The sequence below is a fragment of the Gopherus flavomarginatus genome, chromosome 10 (assembly GCF_025201925.1).
Source record: "Gopherus flavomarginatus isolate rGopFla2 chromosome 10, rGopFla2.mat.asm, whole genome shotgun sequence".
In the NCBI taxonomy this organism is placed as follows: Eukaryota; Metazoa; Chordata; order Testudines; family Testudinidae; genus Gopherus; species Gopherus flavomarginatus.
Genome location: NC_066626.1, coordinates 17,196,977 through 17,224,316, shown reverse-complemented (window position 1 = coordinate 17,224,316; position 27,340 = coordinate 17,196,977). Strand labels below are relative to the sequence as shown.

General features: G+C 44.9%; 1 protein-coding gene and 1 non-coding gene across 8 annotated transcripts in view; one reads left to right on the top strand and one right to left on the bottom strand.

Moving 5' to 3' along the window:
- Window positions 1-27,340, top strand: part of UNC80 (unc-80 homolog, NALCN channel complex subunit) — a 197,581-nt gene that overhangs the window by 55,319 nt on the left and 114,922 nt on the right. For 3 of the 7 annotated variants that reach the window (XM_050916066.1, XM_050916068.1, XM_050916067.1), the window contains 6 exons: window positions 1,169-1,338; window positions 3,150-3,251; window positions 7,431-7,645; window positions 8,257-8,363; window positions 9,878-10,034; window positions 21,032-21,204. In XM_050916066.1, the coding sequence (XP_050772023.1) occupies window positions 1,169-1,338; window positions 3,150-3,251; window positions 7,431-7,645; window positions 8,257-8,363; window positions 9,878-10,034; window positions 21,032-21,204 (924 nt within the window). The remainder of the gene's footprint in view (window positions 1-1,168; window positions 1,339-3,149; window positions 3,252-7,430; window positions 7,646-8,256; window positions 8,364-9,877; window positions 10,035-21,031; window positions 21,205-27,340) is intronic. The other 4 variants (XM_050916065.1, XM_050916064.1, XM_050916063.1 and 1 more) reach the window with 2 other exon arrangements.
- On the bottom strand, window positions 22,142-22,216 carry TRNAM-CAU (transfer RNA methionine (anticodon CAU)). The gene has a single exon. It is a non-coding gene; the product is annotated as a tRNA-Met (tRNA).

Below are 27,340 nucleotides of genomic sequence, written 5' to 3'. Positions count from 1 at the left end.
CTTCTAGGGGCTCAATTAGGATCAACGGCTATACTTTTTGCTTGAGAAGATGTATGCCTTTCCAGAGGTGAAGAGGTAGGTAGTTGAGATCCCAATTCAGAAAGGTACATAAGCACATGCCTAACTTCAAACATGTGAGTAGACTGCATAGTGCCCACTACACACTCTGTAAAGATGGTGGGCTGATGTGACAAGGCTACGTCTGGGATTTTCCTATTATGGGACGACTTGCATACGTAAAGATGGGTATGTGCGTCAGTATCTTGTGGAATCAGGACCTCAGTCAGAGCACCAGCTAGTCTGTCAATTAATCTGGTGTTTGTAGAGTACTGGCCATAGTTCCACAGCTGGGATTTTCAGAATAGACTGAGGGCTCTCAAGAAAGCTCCTGAAACAGATGTTGGGTCCTTTGGAAGGTTCTCTCCCTCAGAACTAGGGCTGCCCTTTCCATACCAACTCCTCCCAGGGGCTACAGTTATGCACGCAAATGTACTGAAATAAAAAACAAAATCTAATTGTGGGAGTTAGACTGGTGAATGTATGAGTCATTCCTCTCCATTGTCATGGTGTAATCCATTCAAATAATTAAGAAAAAATCTGAGATGCTGCATTTTTTCAATAGGATTTTTCATGCCTTTTAAGATTATGGGTTAGATGAATGGGTAAAAAAGGCTTCAAATCATCTTCACAGCTCCCAGATCCTCTGATCCAGAAGCCCTGGCATAATTTAAAACAGCCTTTGTCCAGTACAGTATATGCATCGATGTGAGGGTCAGCTGCAAACTTGCCTTAGTTAAATTATTTCTTCACAGCCCCCTGCTCCACCTTTAATAATGATGTTAATTTAAAAACTAGTCATATGCACCATCAAGCAGATCAGTAACTCATAGATTACATTATCAAAAGAGTTTGCCACAGATGGTTACAGAGTCTCTTAGCTGGCTCCTGGATTGACTTTCCTTTTACAAAGAGAAACATTTGACCTTAATGAGAAAACATAAACCTGTAAGTAAAGAGCTGCTCAGACAACAGCTGGCACAATTATTGAGGTATGCAGTTCTTTGTGATCTAGTGCATCACCCTGGCTGTGTACAAAAGGAATATATCTTTCCCTCCCTGCTTGTATGCAAACTGAGTAACACAGCTCTCTCTCTCCTTTGTTATTCAGGGATTGTACTGTGACATCCGGCAATTGGTCCAATTTATCAAGGAGGCTCATGGGAATGTTTTTAGAAGGGTGGCACTGAGCGCCCTTTTGGACAGTGCTGAAAAGTTAATCCCAGGGAAGAAAACAGATGAAACAACCGAGCAGGATCTGAAGCCCCTGGGGAGCAAAAAGTTTGTGTCTGGGAGAGATTTGTGTCTGAATGATTTATATACTGTTGTATAATTTATTATGCTGAACACTGTAGTAAGAGGGCCTGAAACATAGGGCCTTGTATCAGAGGCCTGGTATGAGGCCTGAGGCCTGGGTTAAAGTAATGGTCAGAACTTTGCTTTATATTACCAAGTTAAGTTGTGAGCAAGAGGCAGGCCCTGCTCACAGAATTTGGCAAGCATAGTGTTGATATTGTAAAAACACACATTCCTAAGAGGTGCTGGGCAAAAAACACTCACGCAAGCACATTCCAGAAGGGAGGTACCAGAACATCCTGATAAACAAATTCCCCAAAGATAACAGGAACATGTTGACCCATTTTAAGGATTAGGTCAGGATGATAGCATGATGAATCGAGATGTTTTGATGGAACCTACAAGGCCAGTATGTCAGAGGGTGGCACCCTGGTAAGTCAAGAGTGATACGTAACTTGTGTTTTGGTGTATAAAGATGTATCTCAGAGGCAATATCTTTGTCTGGCCTAGGGGATAGTGGAAAGTCTCAACACTAACTGAGACGGTCCATTGTCACGAGCATACAAATGTTAGTGTATCTGTAACCATTGAGCCGGGGCATTAGCACCATGCTTTGTTGGCAATAAACCTGACCAAGTGCCTTTGCACCTTAATGAATTTTGTGGTCAGTGGGCGGTTTGCTCGAGTTCTACTGTGCCAGCTGTCTGCTCAGAGCTGGGACAGCACACATGGAGAACACACGCACGCAGCAAACATTTGACGACAAACACAGATGTAGGAAAGTACAAGGGGTTGTTTGTTTTCATCTTGTTAGCACATGTCCGCTCCTGATGTATAGGACTTGAGTGTGGCAGTGACAGAAGCCACACTTAAATTTTAATAAAGTGAGGCAGCTATGGAAGTAGCCATGAAAAAGGTGGATCAGAAATAACTGGAACAAAGGAAATAAAATAGCAAAGCAGCGGAAATTCAGGGGGAAGGAAGAGTAGAGAAACAGGAGAAAGAAAGAGGAGGGATGGAGGTTAAGTGTGAAGGGATAATTGGAACCCCTACCCCCAACATCATGTGGACATGGCTTAGTATTAGCATCAGTACCTTGAGGTGCTGAGAGCTATTGGTCTGAATGCCTATACTCAGGTGTGGGGAGCATGATACTAAAGAAACCTAGGTTGCTTTATTAATTTAATTTGCTGTCTTGGGATGTGTTGCATTTAAGTGTGAGACAAAAGAATAAGTATGGATCAAAAATGGAGCTTCAAACGGAACTAAATGAATTAGTCTCATGTAAACTGGCAGCATCAGATTTGTTGCATGATTTTCTTGGCCTCAGAGACACGCAGACGACACTGGCCAAGATTGCCAAAAGTATGTGGTCAATACTTTCTGATAATCTGCCTTCTTTAAGGCACCTCAGATTGAGCACCCACAAAATGAGGCTCCCAACATTGCTAGCAGCTTTTGAAAATGTTGGCTAGAGCCCTGTGTGTGATTAGCATAGAGCCCTGCAGCGGAACTGGAATCCCGCAGGTTCTGCTGAACCCACTGCCATAACAGCAGGAGTGGGGGTTTTTAAAAAGTCCTGTGCAAGTCTCTCTAATCTTGGCCTTAGTTCCCCATCCCAATACATTTTTGATGACGATATGTGCATAGGCAGGCCAGTTGCTGTAATGGGGGCACACATTTAAATTTGTTTTTCAGAAGTGCTGGATTCAGTGATCAGGGAACAATGCTGATTATATGAGAAGCAAGATATGCCATCTGTTAACTTTATTTGACTGTCTGTATTGTCTGCATAGATCCGAGGTGGGAAGTGTTGTTATTGATAAAGGCCAGGCATCATCTGCCCCTGATGAATGTCGTAGTTACATCTCCAGCCGTCCTCAGCAGACCCCAGAGCAGTAAGTAAATATTTAGTAGTTTGAATGTGTTGTACCAGAGAATTCCCCACTGTGGTAGTAGCAATTAGCTGTTCGTTTAGGGTTCTTCTCTGCCGGCAATACAAGAAATGTACTGAGCATTTGTTTAGCTGCTGCTGAACTTACAGGTTATGTCCAACAAATGCCCACCTTCTGTACCACCAAAAGAATAACAGGGCATAAACTTGATTTCAGAGGAAGATAAATTAAAGCTGGCACCACAGTCCATCACAGAATGGGGCAGCACAAAATGAAATTGCAACAAAATTTGCCAATGCATTTTTAACAATGACAGAGCAATAAATAGAACATTTTATTCTCATCATCAGAGCAATTCCCTGTTCGTGCGTCCATGCTCCAAACATGAGGCCAGGTAGCTCTCAACATTCTACGCTGTTGCTCCCACAGGAAATGTGAAAACTACACTGGTGGGCTAACTACATGCCCCTTAATTCATCCAGTGGTTGGTTCATTTCTCACCCACGGGACCCTGGGGTTGTTGCACTTGCCTTATGAGCAGAGCTGCACCTCCAGCTTTCTGATTATTATTTTTGTATTTGTATTGGGACAATGCCTAGAGGCCCCAGTTCTAGACTGGGGACCCATTGTGTTAGGTGCTGTATGCATACAGAATGGAAAGATGATCTCTTCCCAAGGAACTTACAGACTAAAAATAAGTAACAATTCTCAAAAAACCCCTCCAGCTTTAGCATCTTCCTCTGCTTTGTTTTTCCCTTTTTTGAGTCAGACTGATTTTTTTCTTTTGTCCCCCTAAATGAACTGAATATTCATAGAAATGGAGGGCTGGAAGGGACATATAGTACATCCCCTTGCCAAGTAACCTAGGCCATCCCTGACAGGTGTTTGTCTAACTTGTTCTTAAAAACCTCCAGTGACAGGCATGCCACAATCTCGCTTGGAAGGCTGTGTCACTACTTAGCTATCCTTACAATTAGAAAGTTTTTCCTTGTATTTAACCTAAATCTCCCTTGCTACAGATCTTCTCTAACCTTAAATGGACATAGAGATGAATTGATCACAGTTCTCTTTATAACAGCCTTAACATAGTCAAAGACTGTTATTAATTCTGTAATTAAATTAAATTTAGTTATTTACTGCTGCCTCTTGCATTATCTGTCATATTTTTCCAGTTTTCTTTTTTTGGTGGAAACTTCCTTGGCTCTTTTAGTCATCAGTAGTGAAGATGGGTGTCTTTAGAGAAGACAGCAGTAGTTCCCTGTATCTGTTCTTCTTTGAAGACCTAACAGATCTTCTGATCTCAGTGGAAGCTGTTCATATCCTGTGGTGGGACAGTAGGCCCCAGCTCGGGTATTTCTCTCTCTCTCTCAATCTTTCCTCCTCATCCTGATCTACTTGAATCTGCAGAAAATAATCTCTTTTGCCATGGAAATAATTGTATAATCGCAAATGCAACATTATGACTTCATTGCAAGATCAAGTGGGAGAAGATGGATTGTGAAGGAGCCCAGCCCTGACTTAAGGGGAAATAACATTTTCTAATTAGCAAACATGGTCAGAGTAGTTAAGCAAAGCAAATGAATGGTGAATTGATTTATATTTTGGTCTGATATATTTGGAGGTTTTGCCCAATCCAAAGATCTGTATATGGTAAGCAAAATCAGGTCTCTTGAAAATCTCACGTTGATAGACCAGTGTCCCAACTGATTAAATCTTTCTTCAGTTCTTGTTTTGCTCTTTACTCTTAGAAACCTGTAATACAAGACTAATATGTGGCTCAGAGAGGGTTTTCTTTAGGCATTGCTTTCCCATTCATGGTTAAATCATCATGTCCTAGGAGAGTGGTAACCCACGTCTTTGAATGATGTGCCAGTAATGAAATAAAGCCTGTTTCTAACATTCAAAATAGTGGATTGGGAAAGGTTAAAGACTGTGGGCCAAGAGACACCACAGATGGTGCAAGGCGGTGCAAATGACGTTGCCTTGCACCGGGATGCAATGCTGTACTCTGGGGGTGGATTTACCCCAGGGTTTATGTCAGGTGCAGCGTAGCTTTAGTCCATAGAAGCTGTGCCAGTAGATGCAGTGAATCAACTTACCCTGATAAACTTAGCCACATCCTTTCCCAGGCTAACACTGCCCAGTTTTTGGTACATTCTGGGCTCAAATGGGTCTTCCTACAGATGGGTTTTTTTGTCATTTTATGCCACGGCAGCTTTCTCACTGCTGAACATTCCACTCTGAGGGTCCCGGTGGCCTGGTTTATGCTGGTGGGCAAGAACAAAAGGAGATAACTCTCCTACATCCATAAGGTCTTTAATATCATTGATATAAGTACAGCTAGAATATAGGATTCAGCAATAGATGAGTCCTTCAGTACTGTAAGCGGAGGTGGGTTAAGAGCAGTATACTGAATCTAGATTTTGGAACAAGGATTATGCCTTGGGCCCATTTCTAAACACTCACTGAATTTCTGACTTGATCAGAGGTGCACAAGGAAGCTTCTGTATATTTTGTGCAATAGATTTGCAACTTTGGTTGTATGTGTGGAGGTCATTATTTCAATATTACTCATGCTCTCAGACAATGGAAAGATACCTGCAGCTATACAGAAGGTCACCCTTAGAAACATTTCAGTTGCCTTAAGGCTTGCCTACACAGAGACGTCCAGGAAAATTAATCCGAATTAACTAAAAGTGAATTTGAAGTGGATTGCATTAAATCCCTGTGTGGATGCTGCTGTTCAGAATTAAAATTACTTTCATTTGATTTAGCTAAATTCACTTTGGCAGTGATGCGGATTAACTTTCCTGGAAGTTCCAGTTTAGACAAGCCTTTTAGAAAGCTGTATAATTTTTCTTCAATATTTGCAGTATTCCCTATATCAAGTGTAGGGAAGTGTAGGGAATACTGCAAATGAGGGCACAATCTAGTTATTTTAAGTCAAAAATAGACAGTGTTTAAGGATGATTATTATATGTGTGCTGCTCTGTTAAATGTTCCAGGGTCATCCTTTAGTCCAGAAGTTACTCATACTTTCTGTAGCAGAAGAAGATTTGTTGAGATAAAGGCTAAACCCTAAACTTATGAAAAAGAGGTTGGCTTTGAAATCTGAATGTTGTAGTTAGCTCTTTTGCTCAGCCTTTTTATGTCTTTCAAATCTGTATCTCTTCAAGTGGAGATAGATTTTCCCTTTAAAATCCAGAATATGGAAAAGAGGAAAGTCCAGAAAGGCTTGTTTTATGCTGAACTGAATATGAAACTTCCTGAAACTTTCCTCTGATGATGCGATTGTAAAGAGAACAGAAAATTTGAATCTCCTGAGAAAAATTAGAATTAGCCATTCTGCTCACAGTCTTGCCGCAGAACTTTGAGGTCTCAGGTATGCAGCAGAATATGGTGTCGCTATTCTAAAAGATCACTAAGAATTGTGATTTCATATAGCTACACACAGAATTGAAATGATTCTTTTGATATACAAACACTTTGTAAAGGACACAGCCTTGAAAAGCATTGGTCCGGTACATTAGTGGTCACTTTGACCAGATAGAGGATGATTCTTTAGCACAGCGGTTCTCAGACTTTAGCAACCCAAAGACCCCATTATGATTTAAAATTTTACGCTGACCCCCAGCTCAGCCCCAGACCCTGCGCCTACTCCATCCCTTCCCTCAAGGCCCCGCCCCCACTCTACCCCTGCCCCTCCTCTTCCCCACCTCTTTCCGTCCCTCCCCTGAGAGCACCCCATCCCCGCTCATCCCCCTCCTTCCCAGTGCCTCCTGCATGCTGCTGAACAGCTGTTCCCCGGCATGCCGGAGGCACTGGGAGGGAGGGAGGGGAGTTGATCAGCGGGGCCAGTGGCCCTGGGCATGACTCGCGGACTCCCTGGAGTACCAGATCCACAGACCCTAGTATGAGAAACGCTGCTTTAGCATAATGACAGAAAAACAGAATGACTTTTTAGACTGTAAACTCTCCAGGGTAACATTTGTCTTCATTGTGCAATATTGAGAACGCTGTCTAGCTTAACAAATTACATCAAGAAGAATAAGTTTACATTCTTAGAGTAACATATGCCAAGGAACAAAGAGAGGTTAGAAGAGGGGAAACTTGTTCGAATGTACTTAGCAGCATACAAACCACAGTGAGATATTATTAACCCTGTGTTGTGTTCTCTCGCAGCGATGAGCAAATGCAAGGGGCGGTTCTGGGACGCAAAGACTTCTGGCGAAAGATGTTCAAGTCGCAGAGTGCAGCAAGTGATACCAGCAGCCAGTCAGAGCAGGACACATCAGAGTGCACCACTGCTCACTCTGGAACGACCACTGATAGGCGCTCTCGCTCCCGCTCCCGACGGATCTCGCTCCGAAAGAAACTCAAACTCCCCATAGGTAAATGTATGTCCCTTTATATTATATATACGTACTGCATGTGCAGATAGAATAGATCTGTTCTGTGCATGTGTTGGATACTGTATAGCAAAGACACGTAGTGTCTGAGTGCCTTACAATCTTTAATATATTTATTCTCACAATACCCCTTGTGAGGTAGGGAAGTGCTATTTTCTCCATTTTACAGATGGGGAAGTGAGACAGAGAGAGAGACTAAGTGATTTGCCCAAGTTCACACAGAAAGTCTATTGCAGAGGAGGGACTTTAACCTGGGGTTCCCAAGTCCTAGACTGAAGCCCTCATCATTGGACCATCCTTCCTTTCTCTCTGAGAAGCTTTCCAAGCAGACTTCAATAAGAAAGGAAGAATAACTATTATTTATCCTTTCTCACCGACCCATGTTGATTTTCAACTTTTACAATCCTAAAACTCAGCCTCACATGTTATTAATTCATCTATGATCTTTGATGCATGTAGCATGAACACGCCTCATCCTTCACCCTTTTCTCATGTCATGGTATGACTGTTTCAGTGCTATAGAGAAATATGCCTGTATTGCTGATGTATTCAGCTTGGAGCAATTGCAGAATTGTCCTGACTGGCTTTATCTGCATCAGGGAACTGGCTGAAACGCTCTTCCCTCTCTGGGCTGGCCGATGGGGTGGAAGACCTTCTGGATATCAGCTCTGTAGACCGTCTGTCTTTCATCAGGCAAAGTTCCAAGGTAAATGTGTCATTTCAGCTTAGTAGGAAGGATAAAGGAATAGGGTCTGGCTACTTCATAGATCACTTCTAGCTCCCAGAGAAAATACTATGATCAGCAAGGATATTGCAGCTTATGGGACCCAGGGACAAAACCCTCAGGAGCTGGGGATTTCGGTAGAGTGCCCACAGTGGTACAACTCCTCACCTGCAAAGGCTAGGAGGAGTCTGTCTTTCCGTATTGGGGAGCATATACTTCCCAGCATCCAGCATAACACCTTGACTGGAGGAGGTCTGCAGGAAGGTGCGGATGGGGAGTGGGGGAAAGAGAAATCCTTCCTCTTGCCCATGAAATTGTAGCACAGCTGCTCCTTGGAAGCTGTTCCAGGCAAAAGTCAGGAGTAGTCTCTTTGGTCCTAGCATTCCCCCGCTCCAGCCCTCACAGAAGTGAAAGGCCAGAGAGTCCATTCAGTGGTGGGTCTGTTACCCACGCTTCTCCCTGCCCTGCATGCTTTCATGCAAAGAGATCCAGTGGAACTGCACTTGCACACCCCTGTGCAGACCTCTCAAATCCTGCTACTCCCCAAAGTCCAGCATAACCACACCATGAGGGAGGCAGCAGGATTTGTCCCTTGAGCATAGTGTAAGACAGGTCCTCCCTCAAGGAAAGAGGTTGAAAATGGCAGGTGACTTTTTCCCTTCCCTTGAGAGGAGGGAGGAGCAGAGTGGAGATGGTCCATAAATGGACAGAAATGATTCTCCTTCTGTATTTTTCTGAGCAGCACCCAGTGCTGTAGTATGGGACACACTAGAAATACACTGGAGAAGAGCTTTGGAAGCAGTCAGTCTTTGGAAAGATTAGGGAACAGCTGAAAGACACAGTTTTGTGAGGATGCATGTGATTTGAGAGGCTGAGAGGTAAACAATGAGTGATGAGGCAGTGATGAGGTAATACAATAAGGATGACAGCAAAATGATGTTATCATAGCAGTGAGGGGAGGGGATGTGCGTCTAAGCAATAGAACAGAAAAGAAGAGTGTAATAACTGGTTTCTAGCAGCATCTCAAGACTTCCTTCTGGGGAAGTGAAGAAAATGGGTTTAAATATGCTCCATGTTTCATTCTTGTTATACGCTGTCTACAGATTTGTCATTGTGCTGCCTTTGGTCCTCCATATGAATAGTGTCACAGGAATGAAGTGTCAGTGTAATTAACATTTAATTTCTCCTGCTCATTCTTTTCACTCAGGGAGTTATCTGGGTCCTCTGAATATACTTAATGTACTTTACTAGCTGATCATGCTGCTTTTCCCTTACTTCTATCTGTATGAATCCCTGTGAAAGAAGGGGAATGGCTACCTTGCCAAATTACAGAATACTTAATATCCTCTCCTGGTGCATATGGACACAGTTCCTGTTCTGTTGCTATAGTAAGGTACCACACTACTGCCTGTTCTTAGGTGCTGCATTGCTGTGGCAAAGTTGGTAGAGAAATCATAACACATCAGAACATGAGTCTTGTCTCCTCATTTGTTCAGGTCAAATTCACTAGTGCTGTGAAGCTGTCCGAAGGTGGACCAGGAGGTGGCCTGGAGAATGGGCGAGATGAAGAGGAGAATTTCTTCAAGCGTCTTGGTAAATGGCGCATCTGCCGAAGATACCCACCCAAGCTTCATCACACAGAAGAAAAAGATGGTTAGAAATCAGGGTTTTCTTTTTCTTTCTTTCTTTCTTTTATCCGTTCCCCACTCCATACTTTCTCCATGGTTTTTGTATCCATTCTCTTCTTCTCCAACTTTTCATTCTTTTTAACCATTTTCTTTCTCTTCCTTCTTTCTTTCATTTTGATTTAAAAAAAAAACCTCTAGCAAATGTGGAAATAAAAAAAACAACCAAATTTGTCGAAATAAATTAAGCTAATGTAACATTTGGACTTTCAAAAACAACATCAAATTAAATCAAATCCGCACACTTGAAAAATTTATATTTACTTCAAAACAATGATTCAGTCTAAAAGATGCTCCATCAGTTATTTTTCCAATTAGTGACCATATGACAGTTTTTTAGAAAAATTCAGCACCGATGAAATGGAAAACCCTGTACAAACCTTGTTTTAATTATCTCTTTTCTTCTGTGTTTGCATGTCTAATGTCTGCATACCATTTGTTAAAGAGAAGCTGTCCTTTTTCTCAACAAAAGACATAATTATAATAATATTTGATTGTAATGCCATATTTTTAAAAGCAGTGATGTTTGTTTGAAAAGTGCCTTTATTAAGAGGATATTATATTTTCAAGTATCATACAGCCATCCAGACTCAGCTCAGAAACCTGATACTTGTTACCAAGGAGACACTGGATCTTGACATTCTATTATTTTTGTTTTAAAAAAACACGTAGTTTTATCCTGTCCCCCCATTGTTTCTGCTATTTTTATAGTATATTACATTCCCTGACATTACATTTTACATGATCTGACATTACACCATGGCTGTATATGCTCATTTTGCCATCATATGACACATGCTTGCACAGGAATCACATGGTCGGGGACAGCAATAGCAGCCAAGTATTAGTGTGCTTCCCAATGTTAGCTTCATACAGAAAGTGATAAGGCCCGATTTTAGATCTCACTAACACAACTGAAGTGTCCCTGATTTACAGGGAGCTACCATGCTCCTAATTTATACTAGTGTAAATAAGATCAGAATCAGGCCCATAGTCTTGTCATCAAAGATGTCACACTTGATATGAATAATATCTATGCATCTCCACTGAAAAGATAAGTCGTTAAGAAAGTATCGATGTTCAAACAGGCCACATTCTAAGGATGATCAGCCATGGGCCAGAACTTCAGCTGATGTAAACTGATGTAGCTCCCTTGAACTGGCATTCCCCTAGCTAAAGATTCAGATCATGTGAGGGCACAGTTCCCAGTTACACCAATGGGTGTCACACAACCAGCAGAAGAGGTGTAAATAGCCTGTTTTTACATACATTTCAAAATGTGGGCTGTCAGTGGTAGAGTGGAGTCCCTTTTGATCAACTGTTTCTAGTACATGTTGACTGATTTCTCATACAGCATGACTTTTATCAACATACCACATGCCTCAGTATTGTCGTGGCTTTTCTTTTCAGAACTGATAGATGCACCCTCATATGAGTTATCAGATCATAATCCTGTGTGCCATGTTCTTATGTATTATGGGGGTGTATAAATGGGGTTGTTTTTGTAGTGCATGTGCAGTTGCATTAACTGGGTATATATACACTCTAGGCCAGACAAAGGCCCCTGATGCAGCTGCCCTGCCCAGTTCTCCAGTACACAAAGGCTTCAGTGCCAGCCCAATTTGTAACCTCAGCATTGCACCCTCATGGGAAATACTCTGGCATGCTCAGGCTGGTGTGGTGGCTTCTCTGTCACCCTCACCTTGGCCCCCAGGGCTGGGGGCATGACCAAAGAAAAGAGCCTGGATGAAGAGCTGCTTCATTCAGCTCATCTCTGGCTGCCATGATGACACAACATGGAGCAGCCCTGAGACGACACTGAATTGTACTTTGGGACTGACCAGGGCCGGTGCAAGGATATTTTGCGCCCTAGGCGAAAATTCCATCTTGCACCCCCCTCCAAATGCCAGCTCAGAGGGGCTGGGCTCAGAGCTGGCCATCAGGGCTGTTGGGGGGATGGGGTCAGGGGGTTTCCAGCTCAGAGGGACTGGGCTCGGAGCTGGGGGTCAGGGCTGTGGGGGGGATGAGGTCGAGGGGGTTTCCAGCTCAGAAGGACTAGGCTCGGAGCTGGGGGTCAGGGCTGTGGGGGGGATGGGGACAGGGGGGTGCCTGGGGGCACTGGGGCAGCTCAGCTCTGCAGGCTGCTGTTCTCTCCAGCTGTCCAGGCACAAGGGGAGCAGGAGCAGGGACCAGCTAAGGACCAAGGGGGCAGGAGCACAGGCACCTGAGGCTGACCCATGGGGAGGCACTTGCTTACCTTGCCCAATGCATGAGCGCTAGGGTCCTCTTTCTTCCTCCGCTCCACCAGACCACTGCTGAGGCTTTTTTCTTCTCCGTGCCCCTCGCTGGGGCTGACGTGGAGGCTGAGCCAGGAGGCAGCCGCGGCTTTCCTCCAGAAGAGAAGCCTTGGTGTTGCGCCCCTGTCGCAGGGCCCCTGCCACGTGCCCTAAGCAGAGCTGCGCAGCTCTGCTCAGCCGCCGGCGCCTCTGCCGGGCAACGAGAAAAATTGCATAGGCTGGAGCCCCTGCTCTGGGAGGGAGAGGGATTCTGAGCCTCTGCTTGCAGCTCAGGGATTCCCCTGGGTCAGCGCAGCCACCGTCAGCTCAAACCTCTGTGCTGCCGCGGCAGCGCACTGACCCCAAGGGTGCCCTGGGCTGCTGGGCTGCCGCAGTGGCTCCCTGACCCCGGGGGCGCCCTGGGCTGCCGGGCTGCCGTGCCGTCGCCCTGACCCGGGGGGCGCCCTGGGCAGCCGGGCTGCCACCCTGACCCTGGGGGCGCCCTGGGCTGCAGCGGCTGCGTCTTGACCCCGGGGGTGCTCTGGGCTGCCGCGCGGCGGCGCACTGATCCCGGGGGCGCCCTGGGCTGCCACAGCGGCGCGCTGATCCCGGGGGTGCCCTGGGCTGCCGCGGCTGCGTCCTGACCCCGGGGGGCGCCCTGGGCTGTCGCGGCTGCGTCCTGACCCCCGGGGGGTGCCTTGGGCTGCCACGGCTGCATCCTGACCCCGGGGGCGCCCCGGGCTGCCGCGGCTGCGTCCTGACCTGGGGGGCGCCCCGGGCTGCCGGGCTGCCACCCTGACCCCGGGGGCACCCCTGGCTGCCGCGGCTGCGTCCTGACCTGGGGGGCGCCCCGGGCTGCCGCGGCGGCGCACTGATCCCGGGGGCGTCCCGGGCTGCTGCGGCGGCGCGCTGATCTCGGGGGCGCCTTGGGCTGCCGCGGCTGCGTCCTGACCCCGGGAGGCGCCCTGGGCTGCCGGGCTGCCACTCTGACCCCGGGGGGCGCCCTGGGCTGCCGCGGCTGCGTCCTGACCCCCGGGGGGCGCCCTGGGCTGCCGCGGCTGCATCCTGACCCCGGGGGCGCCCCGGGCTGCCGCGGGTGCGTCCTGACCCGGGGGGCGCCCCAGGCTGCCGGGCTGCCACCCTGACCCCGGGAGCGCCCCGGGCTGCCGCGGGTGCGTCCTGACCCGGGGGGCGCCCCGGGCTGCCGGGCTGCCACCCTGACCCCGGGGGCACCCCTGGCTGCCGCGGCTGCGTCCTGACCTGGGGGGCGCCCCGGGCTGCCGCGGCGGCGCACTGATCCCGGGGGCGTCCCGGGCTGCTGCGGCGGCGCGCTGATCTCGGGGGCGCCTTGGGCTGCCGCGGCTGCGTCCTGACCCCGGGAGGCGCCCTGGGCTGCCGGGCTGCGTCCTGACCCCCGGGGGGCGCCCTGGGCTGCCGCGGCTGCGTCCTGACCCCCGGGGGGCGCCCTGGGCTGCCGCGGCTGCATCCTGACCCCGGGGGCGCCCCGGGCTGCCGCGGGTGCGTCCTGACCCGGGGGGCGCCCCGGGCTGCCGGGCTGCCACCCTGACCCCGGGGGCACCCCGGGCTGCCGCGGCGGCGCACTGATCCCGGGGGCGTCCCGGGCTGCCGCAGCGGTGCACTGATCCCGGGGGCGCCTTGGGCTGCTGCGGTGGAGCGCTGATCCCGGGGGTGCCCTGGGCTGCCAGGCTGCAGCGGCTGCGCGCTGGGCCCGGGGGCGCCCTGGGCTGCCCGCTGCAGGCAGTCAGACTGCCTCTCCAGCAGCAGCGGCTGCAACCATTTAAAAAATTTTTTGAGGGCGCTGCTTTTTGGCGCCCTCAAATCTTGGCGCCCTAGGCAACCGCCTAGTTCGCCTAAATGGTTGCACCGGCCCTGGGACTGACCCAGCACCCACAGCCCTAGGATTGGGAGGGGGCATGTAAAGGTGGTTCACAGCTGTCTTTGTACCCACTTAATCACAAACTGCACTGTCACTAAAAAAGTCGTCCCTATAGAATCTGGCCCGAAGAGCCTCAGGACCAGTCCTTTGCCCAAAGCTCAGATGCAGCTGTACCCATCTGCAAAATAACATACCACCCATCGCTTACATTTCACTAGCATATTTTTGTCTTGTTTGCTTTTATCTATACTTGCAGCTTTTCAACACCTACCTCTTCCCAGCTATTAACCTCAGATAGGCTTGTCTGAGCAAAATCTGGCCAAAAAATTTCCAGGAAGAGGCTAAGCCAGCATGATGTTCTCCACATTTATCATAAAATGCAAAGAACTTTTCTTTATTCTCAGCTTGGAGTGACAGCCAGAGAGCTCCCGTGTTACTCTTTCGTGCTATTAATTTGATACTGCAAAGTAAGGGCATAAAGCTAGGAGCTAGAGGTATGAATGCAATTAACTATTCAACATCTAATGCTTCTCACAAATGTCCAGACTGGAATTCTAAGCCTGATCTTGCACTTCCAAAATTCCCATTGAATTTAAGTCTCCAACATTTCATGCACACAATGTTAAGTATGGATGCAAGTCAGAATAAACAAACTCTATTTTTATGTTACGTTATATAATAGTGTATGCTACGTGTAACATATCTTATGCATTTGTTCTGCTAGGATATCACACTGGTTATTACCTATGTGAACTTTGAACTATCTAAAGTATTTCAGCACTTTGTGATTAATATGTTATGTTATGTAACTACTTTTATTTTGAAAAATCAGGACATCTATTTCACCTGCCCAAGAGCAAAGTATGTTCATATTTATTTGTCTGTATGTAAGTGGAGTTAAGTGGGCCATGCCTGGCTTTTAAACACGTCTACATTAGAAATGCATAATAACTGAAAGGGCATGAGAGTTAAGAAAAGGTCCTTTATGAAAAAAAACCAAACAGGTAAATCAACCAGTGATGTTCGTGAGTGTAGTTCATCACCTGTGAGTTTCTGAAAATCAAGGGAGCTTAAATACTTTTTTTAAAATCTCTTGAAAGGTAAATTGTGAAAGTCAAGGGAGCATGTAATCATATCAGAAAGAAATTTTTATACACGAGATGTAGCTTAGCAAAATGTTGTGTGTGTGTGTGTAAATATATATATAATTTGTACATATATGTGTGTGTGTTATATAAAATTACCCCCGTCTTGCAAGTTACTGTGCATGGGCAGACCTACTGCAACCATATGCAATACCTTACAGCATCAAGGCCTTTGTGAGTGTATATAATATGCGTGTAGACCCATATATAATAATACTGTATAGTGCACACATGACATAGTATATTTTGTGCTTCAGATGTCAATTTCTGAATTCATGATTTCATTTGAACATGAGGTTGAATTATCATGACATTTATCAGGTCTGAGTTAATCATATTCTATGCAAGGCCTTTTGGGGCATGAGTGTTAATAAACATCAAAAAAGTAATAGAAAGATCAAAATATATACAGGGATGAAAACTTTCCTTTGCATTCATAATTTCCATTGAGATCAATAGAAGTTATATTTTTAAGAGGGGAGAACAAAAGGCCTGTTAGACTGGATAGATGCTATTAAATCATGAAGAACCTGATGGCTGGGTGAATCTGGGACCGTGTTTTTGGTCAATGTTGCTGTCCTCTCTCCTTTTCAGCATTCTTGATGCTGTGCTGTGACATCATTCTGCTCACGCTTTCTCCATGTAGTGCCTCTTTCTGTCTTTGTTTTAAAAATATGATAACTGAGTAAAACCAGGACAGAAAAACAAACACGCATTACAGTGAACAGAAACAAAAAATCTATTAAACCGGGAGTCATTCTGTCAAGTTGTTTACAAGCTGTTGCTTTCTTCATCATTTGTCATCTAGGTCATTGGGAGTTCTATGTATTTCAAATACATGTATGCATTATACAGTTCATCATTTATTTAAAAGGGCTTTTACCTATTATCAGAATACAGCTAAACAGGCAAGCAGCAATTCAAGAAGGTTGTTAATAAATTGGAGAGAGCTCAGAGAAGAGCCATGAGAATGATTAAAGGATTAGAAAACTTGCGTTGTGATGACAGATTCAAGGAGCTCTATCTATTTAGTTTAACAAAGAGAAGGTTAAGGGGTGACTTGATTACAGTCTATAAGTACCTGCATGAGGAACAAATATTTAATAATGGATTCTTCAGTCTAACAGAGAAAGTATAACATGATCCAATGACTGGAAGTTGAAGCTAAACAAATTCAGACTGGAAATAAGATGTAAATTTTTAATGGTGAGAGTAATTAACTATTGAAACAACTTATCAAGTGTTGTGGTAGGTTCTCCATCACTGATGGTTTTTAAAATTAAGATTGGATGTTTTTCTAAAATGTGCTCTAGGAATTATTTTGGGGAAGTTCTATGGCCTGTGTCACATTAGATGATCACAGTGGTCCATTCTAGCCTTAGAGTCTGTGAATATCTTTCATTCAATGCAAAGTTTACAATATTCTTCAATTTATAAAACATAGAACAACAACAAAAAAAATGTGCATAGCACCTACCAGGCCTGCACAGAGAAGAGATCTTGCGTACATCCAGCAAATGGGAATGAAAAATATAGAACTCCCTAAATAGATGAAGCTCTCTCATTAGGATAGGCAATGATTTCCATTAACTGAGCCAGATCCTCAGCTAGTGTAAATCAAAGTAACTCCATTGAAGCCAACGGAGAAAAGCCCATTTACAACACCTGCCCCATTGGCTATTGCTATCTTGTCCTCCATTGATAGTGGAGAGGAACCAGTTTCTGGATTATTAACAACAAGTACTGGTCATGCTCTCATTTAAGTGAATGATAAAATTCCCGTTCACTTCAGTGGGAGAGGATCCAGCCCCAGAACAGTATGTTACATGATCAGGAATATATGAAGAACCAAAAACAGAACCGTGGCTCGTGCCTCCCTCCTTTTCTTTCTCTTTTTTTCCTTCCTATGATATATCAGAATGCAGCCCATAGTTAAGACTGCAGGCCCAAAAGTCAAGGACGGGATCCTCACCACACCCTGGCCCCTTTATGCCAGAAGGACATAAAGAAGGACCCTCAAAGCCCTGTTTGTGTCGGGTGGGGAGGGGGATTTCTCCTTGTGCTGGCCATGAGCTAGTCATAAGGTTGTCTCTCCAGGACCTCCTCACAAACCTCAGAAAAGGGGCAGGGCTGGGGATGGAAGGCACAAGACAGGGACGGGACCACAATATGCAGAACATTGTAGATTCCGTTCATCATTGCCACCCATACAGAAAAGCAGGGTGGACACAACAATTGAGACAGGACCCCAGAGGTATCTAAATTATGCTGGTGACTGTGGCCTAGCCCCAAAGTAGGACGGCACAGATGTGGCTTAAAGCATCCTTGGCTGTGCCCTCCACCAGGGCAGTGAGTTTCTGTGCTGTGCATCTTATAGGTGCAGCACAGATTCTGACACCGAGAGATTGGTTAGACATGTTTAAGGGAAAACAGTATTTGTCTATAGCTGGGGTGACCAGATGTCCTTTTTTAAAGGGACAGTCGTATTTTTTTGGCGCTTTTTCTTATATAGGTGCCTATTACCCTCCACCATCTGTCCCGTTTTTTCACAGTTGCTATCTGGTCATCCTATTTATAGTCCAAACAAGATATTGTGACAAAGTGGCCATTAATTGTATCAGGTGAAATATACCAGGTAGTTAGGAAACAAAGGCACCGGAAGAAAAGGCAGTAATGTCTATTCAGCTAACACAAGTGTCCTTGTTCCTTTTTTCATTTGGACTAAATCTGTCCTGGGATAGAAATGTTTTGCTTTTGGGCACTACGTAGCTTAGCTGGATATAGGACAGCCATGTACTTTCATTCTTACAAGAAGATTTTTTAAAACTTAATTCATCATTGTTTGCATGATTAGGATTAATAGTTTGGAAAAGATTTTCCATCTATCTGTTCTGGGGTTGTCATTTTACTATGTAAGTGCTTCCCAGGTAAATCTTCATGTTAAGGTCCCTTAGTGGACTTGGAGTTTTCTGCTTTTGTCCTCTCCCTAGGTAAAGAAAGTCCTTCAAAAGTGGTGCCCTGTCTTTGTCTGTTACATCCATGTTAGAAACAACTAGAGTCCCTAGCCCAAAGTTCTTAGTTGCTCTATTATTGAGCATTCTGTAAGATTCCTCAATGATGAGAGGTTCTTCCTTATGACCGTAAACCAAGGAAGTTGGGATAGTTTTTGTGGGCAAAGCAGGAAAGCCCATGATCTGGAGATTCTTGACTTTGTCTTGATTCTGCATTTGCTTCTGCAGAGGGAGGTGGAGCGTTTATACTTTTGATTGTGATGAATGATAATCATCTTAGACTTGAAACTACTTTTCAGATCCATCCTCTGAGTCCTGTCTGGTCCTCCATCAGCTCTAGTGAGGTACTCAGGTTTTCTAGCTTTGTTTCCTTAGAGGTGATAGAAGTGTTCATATCATTTATTATGTAGATATTCTGTCAAAGCTTTCAGAAGAGCTTTCCTTTGAGAAGGCAAAAATGGCAGCTGAGCCATGTGCAATGTTGAGGTCATGTGGGTGAAGAAATCCAATTGATCTCCCTTGTTTTTGCCTTTGGGAGGGTGTCCAGCTGAAACAAAAGCTCTTGGATACTCCCCAGTTGTGCTTTAGTTAGAATATTTTTAGTTTCATTGTGTTTTCCCAACTAATTAATATTTATTTCATGTACCTTCCACAAGCCACACCAACTCTGTCACTTGTTAGGCTTTGCCTACCTACTTACCTTCCTCAGGGGAACCTTGGTTCCAGTCTGCATTGTGGGACTAGTTGACCTGTCCCATACAAGTAACATGTTATTGTGTTCAAAGGAGGCTTTATGGCAGGCCTGCACAACCGCATGCGGCCCACAGAGGCTCACTGTGCAGCCTGCGGCTGGATTCAAAAGGCTCTGAGCTGCCCACAGCGGCGGGGAGCTCAGAGCTCTTTAAATCTCAGCCGCGGCCGGGATTCAAAAGGCTCTGGGCTGCCCGCAGCGGTGGGGAGCCCAGAGCCATTTAAATCTCAGCCGCAGCCGGGATTCATAGGGCTCTGGGCTGCCCGCAGCGGCTGGGAGCCCAAAGCCCTTTAAATCTCAGCCACGGCCGGGATTCAAAAGGCTCTGAGCTGCCCGCAGCGGCGGGGAGCCCAGAGCCATTTAAATCTCAGACGTGGCTGGGATTCATAGGGCTCTAGGCTGCCCGCAGCGGCGGGGAGCCCAGAACCCTTTAAATCTCAACCGCGGCCAGGATTCAAAAGGCTCTGTGCTTCCGGCAGCGGTGGGCAGCCCAGAGCCCTTTAAATCTCAACCGCGGCCAGGGTTCAAAAGGCTCTGAGCTGCCCGCAACGGTGGGCAGCCTAGAGCCCTTTAAATCTCAGCTGCGGCCAGGATTCAAAAGGCTCTGAGCTGCCTGCAGCCACGGGGAGTCCAGAGCCCTTTAAATCCCAGCCGTGGCCACGATTCAAAAGGTTCTGAGCTGCAGGCAGCCGCGAGCTCAGAGCTCTTTAAATCTCAGCCGGGATTCAAAGGGCTCTGGGCTGCCCGCTGCCGCAGAGAGCCCAGAACCCTTTTAAATCTCAGCTGCCAGGGCTGGCTTTAGGCCAATTCAACCAATTCCCCTGAATCAGCCCGCCCCTAAGAGGGCCACATGCCCAAGCCCCAGTACGGTGTACTGGCAAAAACCAGTGCGCTGTAGTGGGGTGGCCCAGCTTCCCCAGGGGGCGATTTAAAAGGCCTGTGGCACTGGGAAAGGAGGGTTTGTTTCTGCAGGGCTGGACGGTGCTGGGGCGGAGTGTTTCCGCTGGGCCAGGGGGCGGGGCGTTTCCGCGGGGCCGGCCCTCAGCTGTTTTCTTTGGAGTAATATGGCCCTCGCCGCTTTACAAGTTGTGCAGACCTGCTTTATGGGCTTCATTTTCAAAAGTGGCTAGTCATTCTGGGTGCCTCCATTTTTAGGTGCACTGCATATCAGACATCTTAAAGGATTTATAGAAGGTGAGTGCTGAGCACTTTCTGAAAATCAGGCCTTGACAAAAGGTGTCCCAAGGTGCGCTCCCCAAAATAACTAGTCACTTCTGAAGATTTAAGCATACATAAATAACAGCTGATCCTGGACTTGCTCTTTTGGAAGAATTATTACTCGTGTGTCCTGCTCAAAATATAATATATCATTTGTTAAATTAATAGATAAGGATAAATGTGTATTCTTTCTTAGGGAAGATGATAAGCTAAGATAGAGACCGATAAATGAAAATAATCTAAATAGACTGACCAGACAGTGCAGAGAGGGAGAGAGCCTAAGAGCCCAAACAGGCAGGAGACTTGATACTGTATTTACGTATTTGAAAAACAGCCATGGACCAACCATATTCTGATCTAATTTACACTGGATTAAATCTAGAGCACCTCTATCCAAGTCCAGGGAACCACTTTGGGCTTACATCAGCATAGCCATGTTCAGAATCAGGCTCACAGTTTTCAGTCACTTGTTGCCATGGAAATTGTCACAAATCTGCTCAGATCATGTATCAAGTTGAGGGAAGGGTACTGGGTCAGGATCATGCACACCAGGATTCCTGTACAACTCATTTTTTTTATTTGTGAGGTATTGTGTCCCCCTTCTCTTTCCTGCTTCTCATCTCCCGCCCCCCACTCTGGACCCCCTTTGTATTCTCTCCCTTCTCAGGTTGCCACAGTTTTGATGATCACTTGACCTCCAACCAGGAAGGTGGGAAATCCAAGAATGTAGTGAACCTGGGAGCAATCAGACAAGGCATGAAACGCTTTCAGTTTCTCTTAAACTGCTGTGAGCCAGGCACTATCCCCGATGCCTCCATCCTGGCAGCTGCCCTCGATCTTGTAAGTCATTGCGCAAGCATTCATTAACATAGTTCTTACCTGCTGAGCACAATGTACATAATGTATTGAGATGCTGCTGTCATTAGTTAATATTTATAAAGCACTTTGAATAGGTAAAGCAGTATATAAATATGAAGTGTTTTTAATATTAGCTGAAGTTTTAATGTGTGTGACTATGTAAATATGCACAGAAAATGGGTCTCCATTATTATACCAATCCTCTTAATAAGATTATTGCCAACATGAAGTTTTTATATTCATGCTGCAAATTGCACGAACAGCCAGAAGCTGTCCCTTTGCAAACTGCTTATAACAATACCAAGATACACGATATAGAGTAAAGGGTGGGTAACTGCCAGAGCTGGGGCTGTAATTCCACTGAGAGTTTCTGGTGGTCTCATAAGTAAAGTGAGGCATGGCTGTTAGTCATCAGAGACACTCAGTGGAAAAAACTTCAAGGCTCAACACTTGGCTGTTTTTAATGTATATACTAATAACTCAGGGGTCCAAGTCCCAGACAATCCAAGTCCACTGTTTCATCCTTGCTCCTGCTTGTACTGTCAGCTCCTCAACTCCCCCCCTCTGTTGCTGTCCTTGTCCCCTTTCTTCCCTTTGTGCTGCTCTCTCTTTTCCCACCCCAGTCTCTGAGGACATATTCAGCTGCTGACTTCCCACACCCTTCTTTTCTCTGGGACTGTTGCTGGATCTGTGTTCATTTGCAGCCTTCACACCTTCCTCTTGGCTACTTTCCAGATTTAGATCATTAGGATTGGAAGGGACCTAAAGAGATCATCTAGTCCAACCCACTGCTCAAAGCAGGACCAATCCCCAAATGGCCCCTTCAAGGATTGAACTCACAACCCTATATTTAGCAGACCAATGCTCAAGCCACTGAGCTATTCCTCCTCCAAAATCTGAAGTAGGGAGCAAAACCCATTGCCTTCTCTGAGGCTTGAACTCAAGCCCTTCAAATTATGAGACTGACACGCTGCCAACTGCGCTAAGAAGTGGCTGGTCTACCCAGGCTAGCTTTCTGTCCCGGCAGTGTTGGTTGGTTAAATCTCATAATTCATGGGTTGAATATCACACCAGTGAATCACAACACACTTTTTTTTTACATAGGTTGTATTGTTTTTAACACTGTAAACCACAGTCTACCACCCGCTATGCTGCAGGTTCAAATCCAATCTAGACCAGTATTGGCCAAAAGTTGCTGTTGCCATCTGATGGCTGTTCAGTTTTCTACCTGCAGTTAGAGAGGTGGGTCTCTGTCCATTTCCCAGTGGACAGGTGTGTGCTTCACTAAAATCCACCATCCTGGCTGGCACTAATTGGCACCTGGGCTGGCTGAAGTGCTAGCAGAGATGGGGAATGCTGAATCATCCAGGAGGTTGAACTACCTTTTTGCCCTCAGTCATGGGGTCCATGCCAGTCAGGGTTGAGGCAGGCTTGCAGGGCTGGATGGAAGGCACTCACTCCAAGTGCCTGTGCTATAGCAAGAGGACTTCTTTCTCCAAGACTGTCAAGCTTCTACCCATCACAAGCACTAGATTAACAAACACAAAATGTAAAAAAAACCCTTTCACTGCAGCCCCATAGATGCTGCACTGTGTCTCGTTAATCTGTATGGCATGTACTGTAACAAATTATACTGCCTCCAGGAGCTTTGGAAGAGAGAAACATGCAATGTGGCATCAATCTGGCAAGTGACAATGTCCTTCCTTATTCTTAAACCACAGGACCACTCTCTGCATTCTCACTTATTAAGATAAGTGCAAATGTACCAACAGTACAGGACAATGATGTGTTTATACTATGTATGACTTGGGGAATGCTAGGAGCTGGCTTGCCAAGCTGAGTTTTACTCTCATTCCTTTCCCATTAGATGGGTAGAAGCCTTTGGTTCGAGTATGGAATGGGGTTGCCTGACGAGAAAGAATGATATAAGAATATCCTGATAAATTCTCTGTGCTGGAAACTTAACTCAGTTGCAGTGCTTGTAAATCCAGAGTGTAACTGAGATTACAATGTTAAAAATAGTATTGATTTTGCTGTAATCTCCACAAAAGGGTATGCTGGATTTAGTATATTTTGTATTGCGTAATCACATACTATTTTTTCCACGAAAGCCCTGCCTCATTCATTGCCCAGGATGGACCTACTCTGAGGATGAATCAGATTTGTGTAGTAAAGGAGACTGTTGCTATAGGTCCCCTGCTGGATTTGTTGCAGAAGTTGGCAGGTGTCTAGTGAATGAGGCAGGGGATTGCAGGAAGCAAAAGGTTGGTCTTGTGAGTAAGACAATTGAATGTCACACAGGAGAATTGTATCAGAAGGGTAGCCATGTTAGTCTGGCTCTGTAAAAGCAGCAAAGAGTCCTGTGGCACCTTATACACTAACAGACACAGTAGAATTGGATTTTATCCCTGTCTCAGCCACAAAGTTCCTATGTGATGCTGGGCAAGTCACTTAAACTTTTCACACGTGGTCACTAGTTATCTGTTCCCCATTTTCTAGGTGCCTAACTTGAGACCCTGGATCCTGATTAACAGAAGTGCTGAGCCCTCACTGCTGCGACTGAAGCCAGTGAGAGCTCTTTTTTGCACATATAAAGTGTTATATAATACTAAATGATCTGGAGAATCAGGCCCTGGGTGTCTCAAATTGGGCACCCAAAATTTTTGAATACTTTTGACCTTAATCTCTTTATGCTTCAGACCCCCATCAGTAAAATGAGGGATCATACCATCCCTTCACTTCACAAGGGTGATGTGAAGATAAATTAATTTATGTCTGTGAAGGATTCAGTTAGTGTAGCAATAAGCACTACAGAAAAGCCCATGAGGAAATTAATTGTGTTTTCTGAGCAGGGTTTGAATAGAGTTCAATAAATAAGGCCTTGGAGCCATGCACTGAACAATGAGAAAGAAAAAATTGAATAGCTTCTCATTAAGTGCACTGAATGAGGCAGGGGGCCTGTGGAAAAAATGCTATGTGATCATATAATTACAGACTGTATCAGAATGCATGTGCACACAGGGGCTGAATTAAGGTTGCATAAGCAACCTTAATTCTGGCATTTTCTAACTTTTGAATGCTTGACTTTGCAACCTTAATAATGTTCTTTTTGCATAGTTTGTGTGTGTGTAATACATATGTAGAAAGAGACATTCAGCAGCTGCTAAGCAACTACAACTCTCACTGATTTAAGCAGAAACTCAGCAACTCACAGGATTTGTTCAGTCATTTCAAATGAAAAGAAAACAGACAAACACTTGGAATGAAAACTGTTTTTCAGCAAATTTAATCTCTCAGAAATAAGACAGTACAATACAGTTTTTCAATCTAGGTTTTGAGTATTTGATTGGAGCATAGAACTTTTGTTATTTCTCCTTCTGTGTTGGACATCTGGAAAAGGTCTGAGGACTGGTTTTAAAAATGAAGATATTAAGCTGTAGTTCACAAGCCTAGAAAGATCAAATTTCCTGGTCATAAGGACTGGCAGTGAAGGAAATCTGAGGAAAAGGTAGCTCTGAATAATTTCCAGTGCTGCACTTAGTTTAGCAGCCACTGATCCTCTTGTTTGAGAAGCTACATTGCACCTAAGATCCTGATAGCACTACTCCTTCTCTCTGGTTTTGAGAAGGAGAACATTGAGCGAAGGGAGGAGGAAATCAATCAAAGAGTTTTATGTGAGGTTTCTGGTGCCCAGTGGGGCACTGAAGGGTTGGAAGCCCTTGAGCTGATGGCCAAAAGTAAAGTACCCCCTAAACTGATCAAAGAGCTCTATTAAAGGGTTCCAATGTGAGTCAACAGATTGTTCATGACAGAGTGTGTCTGCAGGAAGGTGGGAGGGATATCAGAACTAAAAGTGATGGGAATCCTTAGCTATTACTGAGAACTGTGTATGGCTATGAAGTCATTATTATTACAAGAACGTTGAACTAATAAGGGAATTTCAGTGAATTAGCTCTTTCAGTGTCTTACTAGCTAGCTGAGAGTCTGGAAACAGGAGGCAGAGGAGAAAAAATATTAAAGCTTCCTGAGGTATTTTCTTTTCTTTGTTTTCTAGACATTCCTGTTGTGTCTGTCTTTTCTGTAGTCTCAAAGAGGATGGCTACTTTTGGCACAGAGCACAGAATTATATTTATGATCTGGTCACTGAGCTTGAAGTCCTTGTAATCCAACAGATGGAAGCCAGATATGCACAGTATGCGCTGGGATGAGTAACTTGCCCCATTTTGGGGAAGTTGGGGCAGGAATCTAGTGCTGCAGAAAGAAAATTCACAACACATGTCAAAATCAATATTGTTTTCACTTCACCCTCTTTTATTTTCCCTTCAGATTTATATTTGCCCTAGCTTTTTCTTAGGACACTAGCAATGGCAGTCAGTCAGTCCTGAGTTATTGCATTGGGCTCTCTCCACTAACATTTTGGCAGTTCGTTTCTGATCTGTGTAGCCTGCCATAAGCAGATGATTATCTTTTGGGAAGCTGTAGGCATGAGCTGTGTCCAGTTTGACTCAAATATGTCACCAAAACCAAGATTTCTAAATTGTTTAATCTGCAAGAATGGAGTAATCCTTACTGTATTCCATTTGCTTTGTATCAATTCTACAGAGTCAGTGACATGTTTTAACTTTAAGATGTCATATTCACTGTGCATTTGAAAAGCTATCAGTATGTTATTTTACTGTATTGACCACAGGCAAATGACAATATTATGAAAAAATGCTTTCAACTTCTTTAAAGCAAAGAAAAACACAGTTTAATACAAAGTGTATTTTTAAAACAATGTTTCCAAGCTTTTCAAACATTTGTGTGATTTAGATTTGATGCAAATTAAAGGCTCCTTATTTTAAATGATTTCCCCTAGCCATGTTGCTATGACAACTGTTAAAAATTAGAGGCAATCGGCTCCAATTTCAGTCTAGTTCAACCTTCATCAGCATGTTTTTCATGCAGACTTTCACAAGTAATTCCATTCTTAAAGTGATCAAAGGATCTTTGATTAGCACAGATAGTTTAGACATATTTGCCACTGCAACTTAGAGAAAGTAGAGCAGTGGAACAAAAGCCAGAGGTATTAAAAGGTAGTGATTTATTATATACATTGCACCACAGGGCTGCCTTGAAAACTAGAAGCTACTTAGTAACATATTATCCAAGAAGTGACATCCATCCCGGGTTCGGTTTACCAAGTGTTTAATGAGAATTAATAATTGGTTACAGGTCATTTTACCCTTTTGTCTCCAGCTGAAATTCAGTCTGGGTTGATAGTAAATTAAATCTGTTACCTCCTGAAGATAAGTTCAAGGTCTAAGTGGAATGGGTTTGATATGCCACTCTGGTTTCTTGTGGATACATTCCCATATCAGAGGACTAGGATCAAAGGTGTGTTGTTAGAATATTTTAGCCAGCGCATTCTAATGAGTATGTTTAAAAAGTCTAGTGTAGAGGGGGGCCACTGTCTTTAACATGCTAAATTGATTGAGTTAAGGCCTAGGGGCACAATACTCTTTACCATGACCTGCTTAGTGCATGTTAAAGTCAATACTGCTTTGTCCACAATGGACTTCTAGAAAGTATTAATCAGCATGTATTAGCTTAATATGTTCTAATACCATATTTTTATCCTAGTCGAGGCCAGCCCTGACTGATGCAAATGGCAATACTTGACACCAAGTACTGACAGAAAGCCCAAGTGCTTAAAGGCAGAGAAACTGATTTAACCATTTATTCCTGGAGCAATTGCTCCCAATTCAGGGTTCCATGCCCAGTGATGAGTTGGAATGCATACATTTGCTCAGCTGCCACCCACAATGTACTTGCCTTATGGCTAGAGAGAGACGAGCTGTCAGTCTGACATCTTTCACAAGCAACTAACAGTTTATTTTAAAAATAGCTATTTTTTTTCTCAGAAGAGAGAATAGGGGAATAGGGAATAAATTCATTTGAACTGCCGTGGTGAGGAAAGGGGTGGCCACAAGAAAGTTACCGTCAGTAGGTAATATTAGTCTTACAAAATTGCTTGACAATTGAAGGAGACAAGAGTGGAATTGGAGACTCTCTGGTCACAAACCTCTACAGGATCAGCTTAACACCGGCAGTAGCATGATATTATCTCATTTTGATT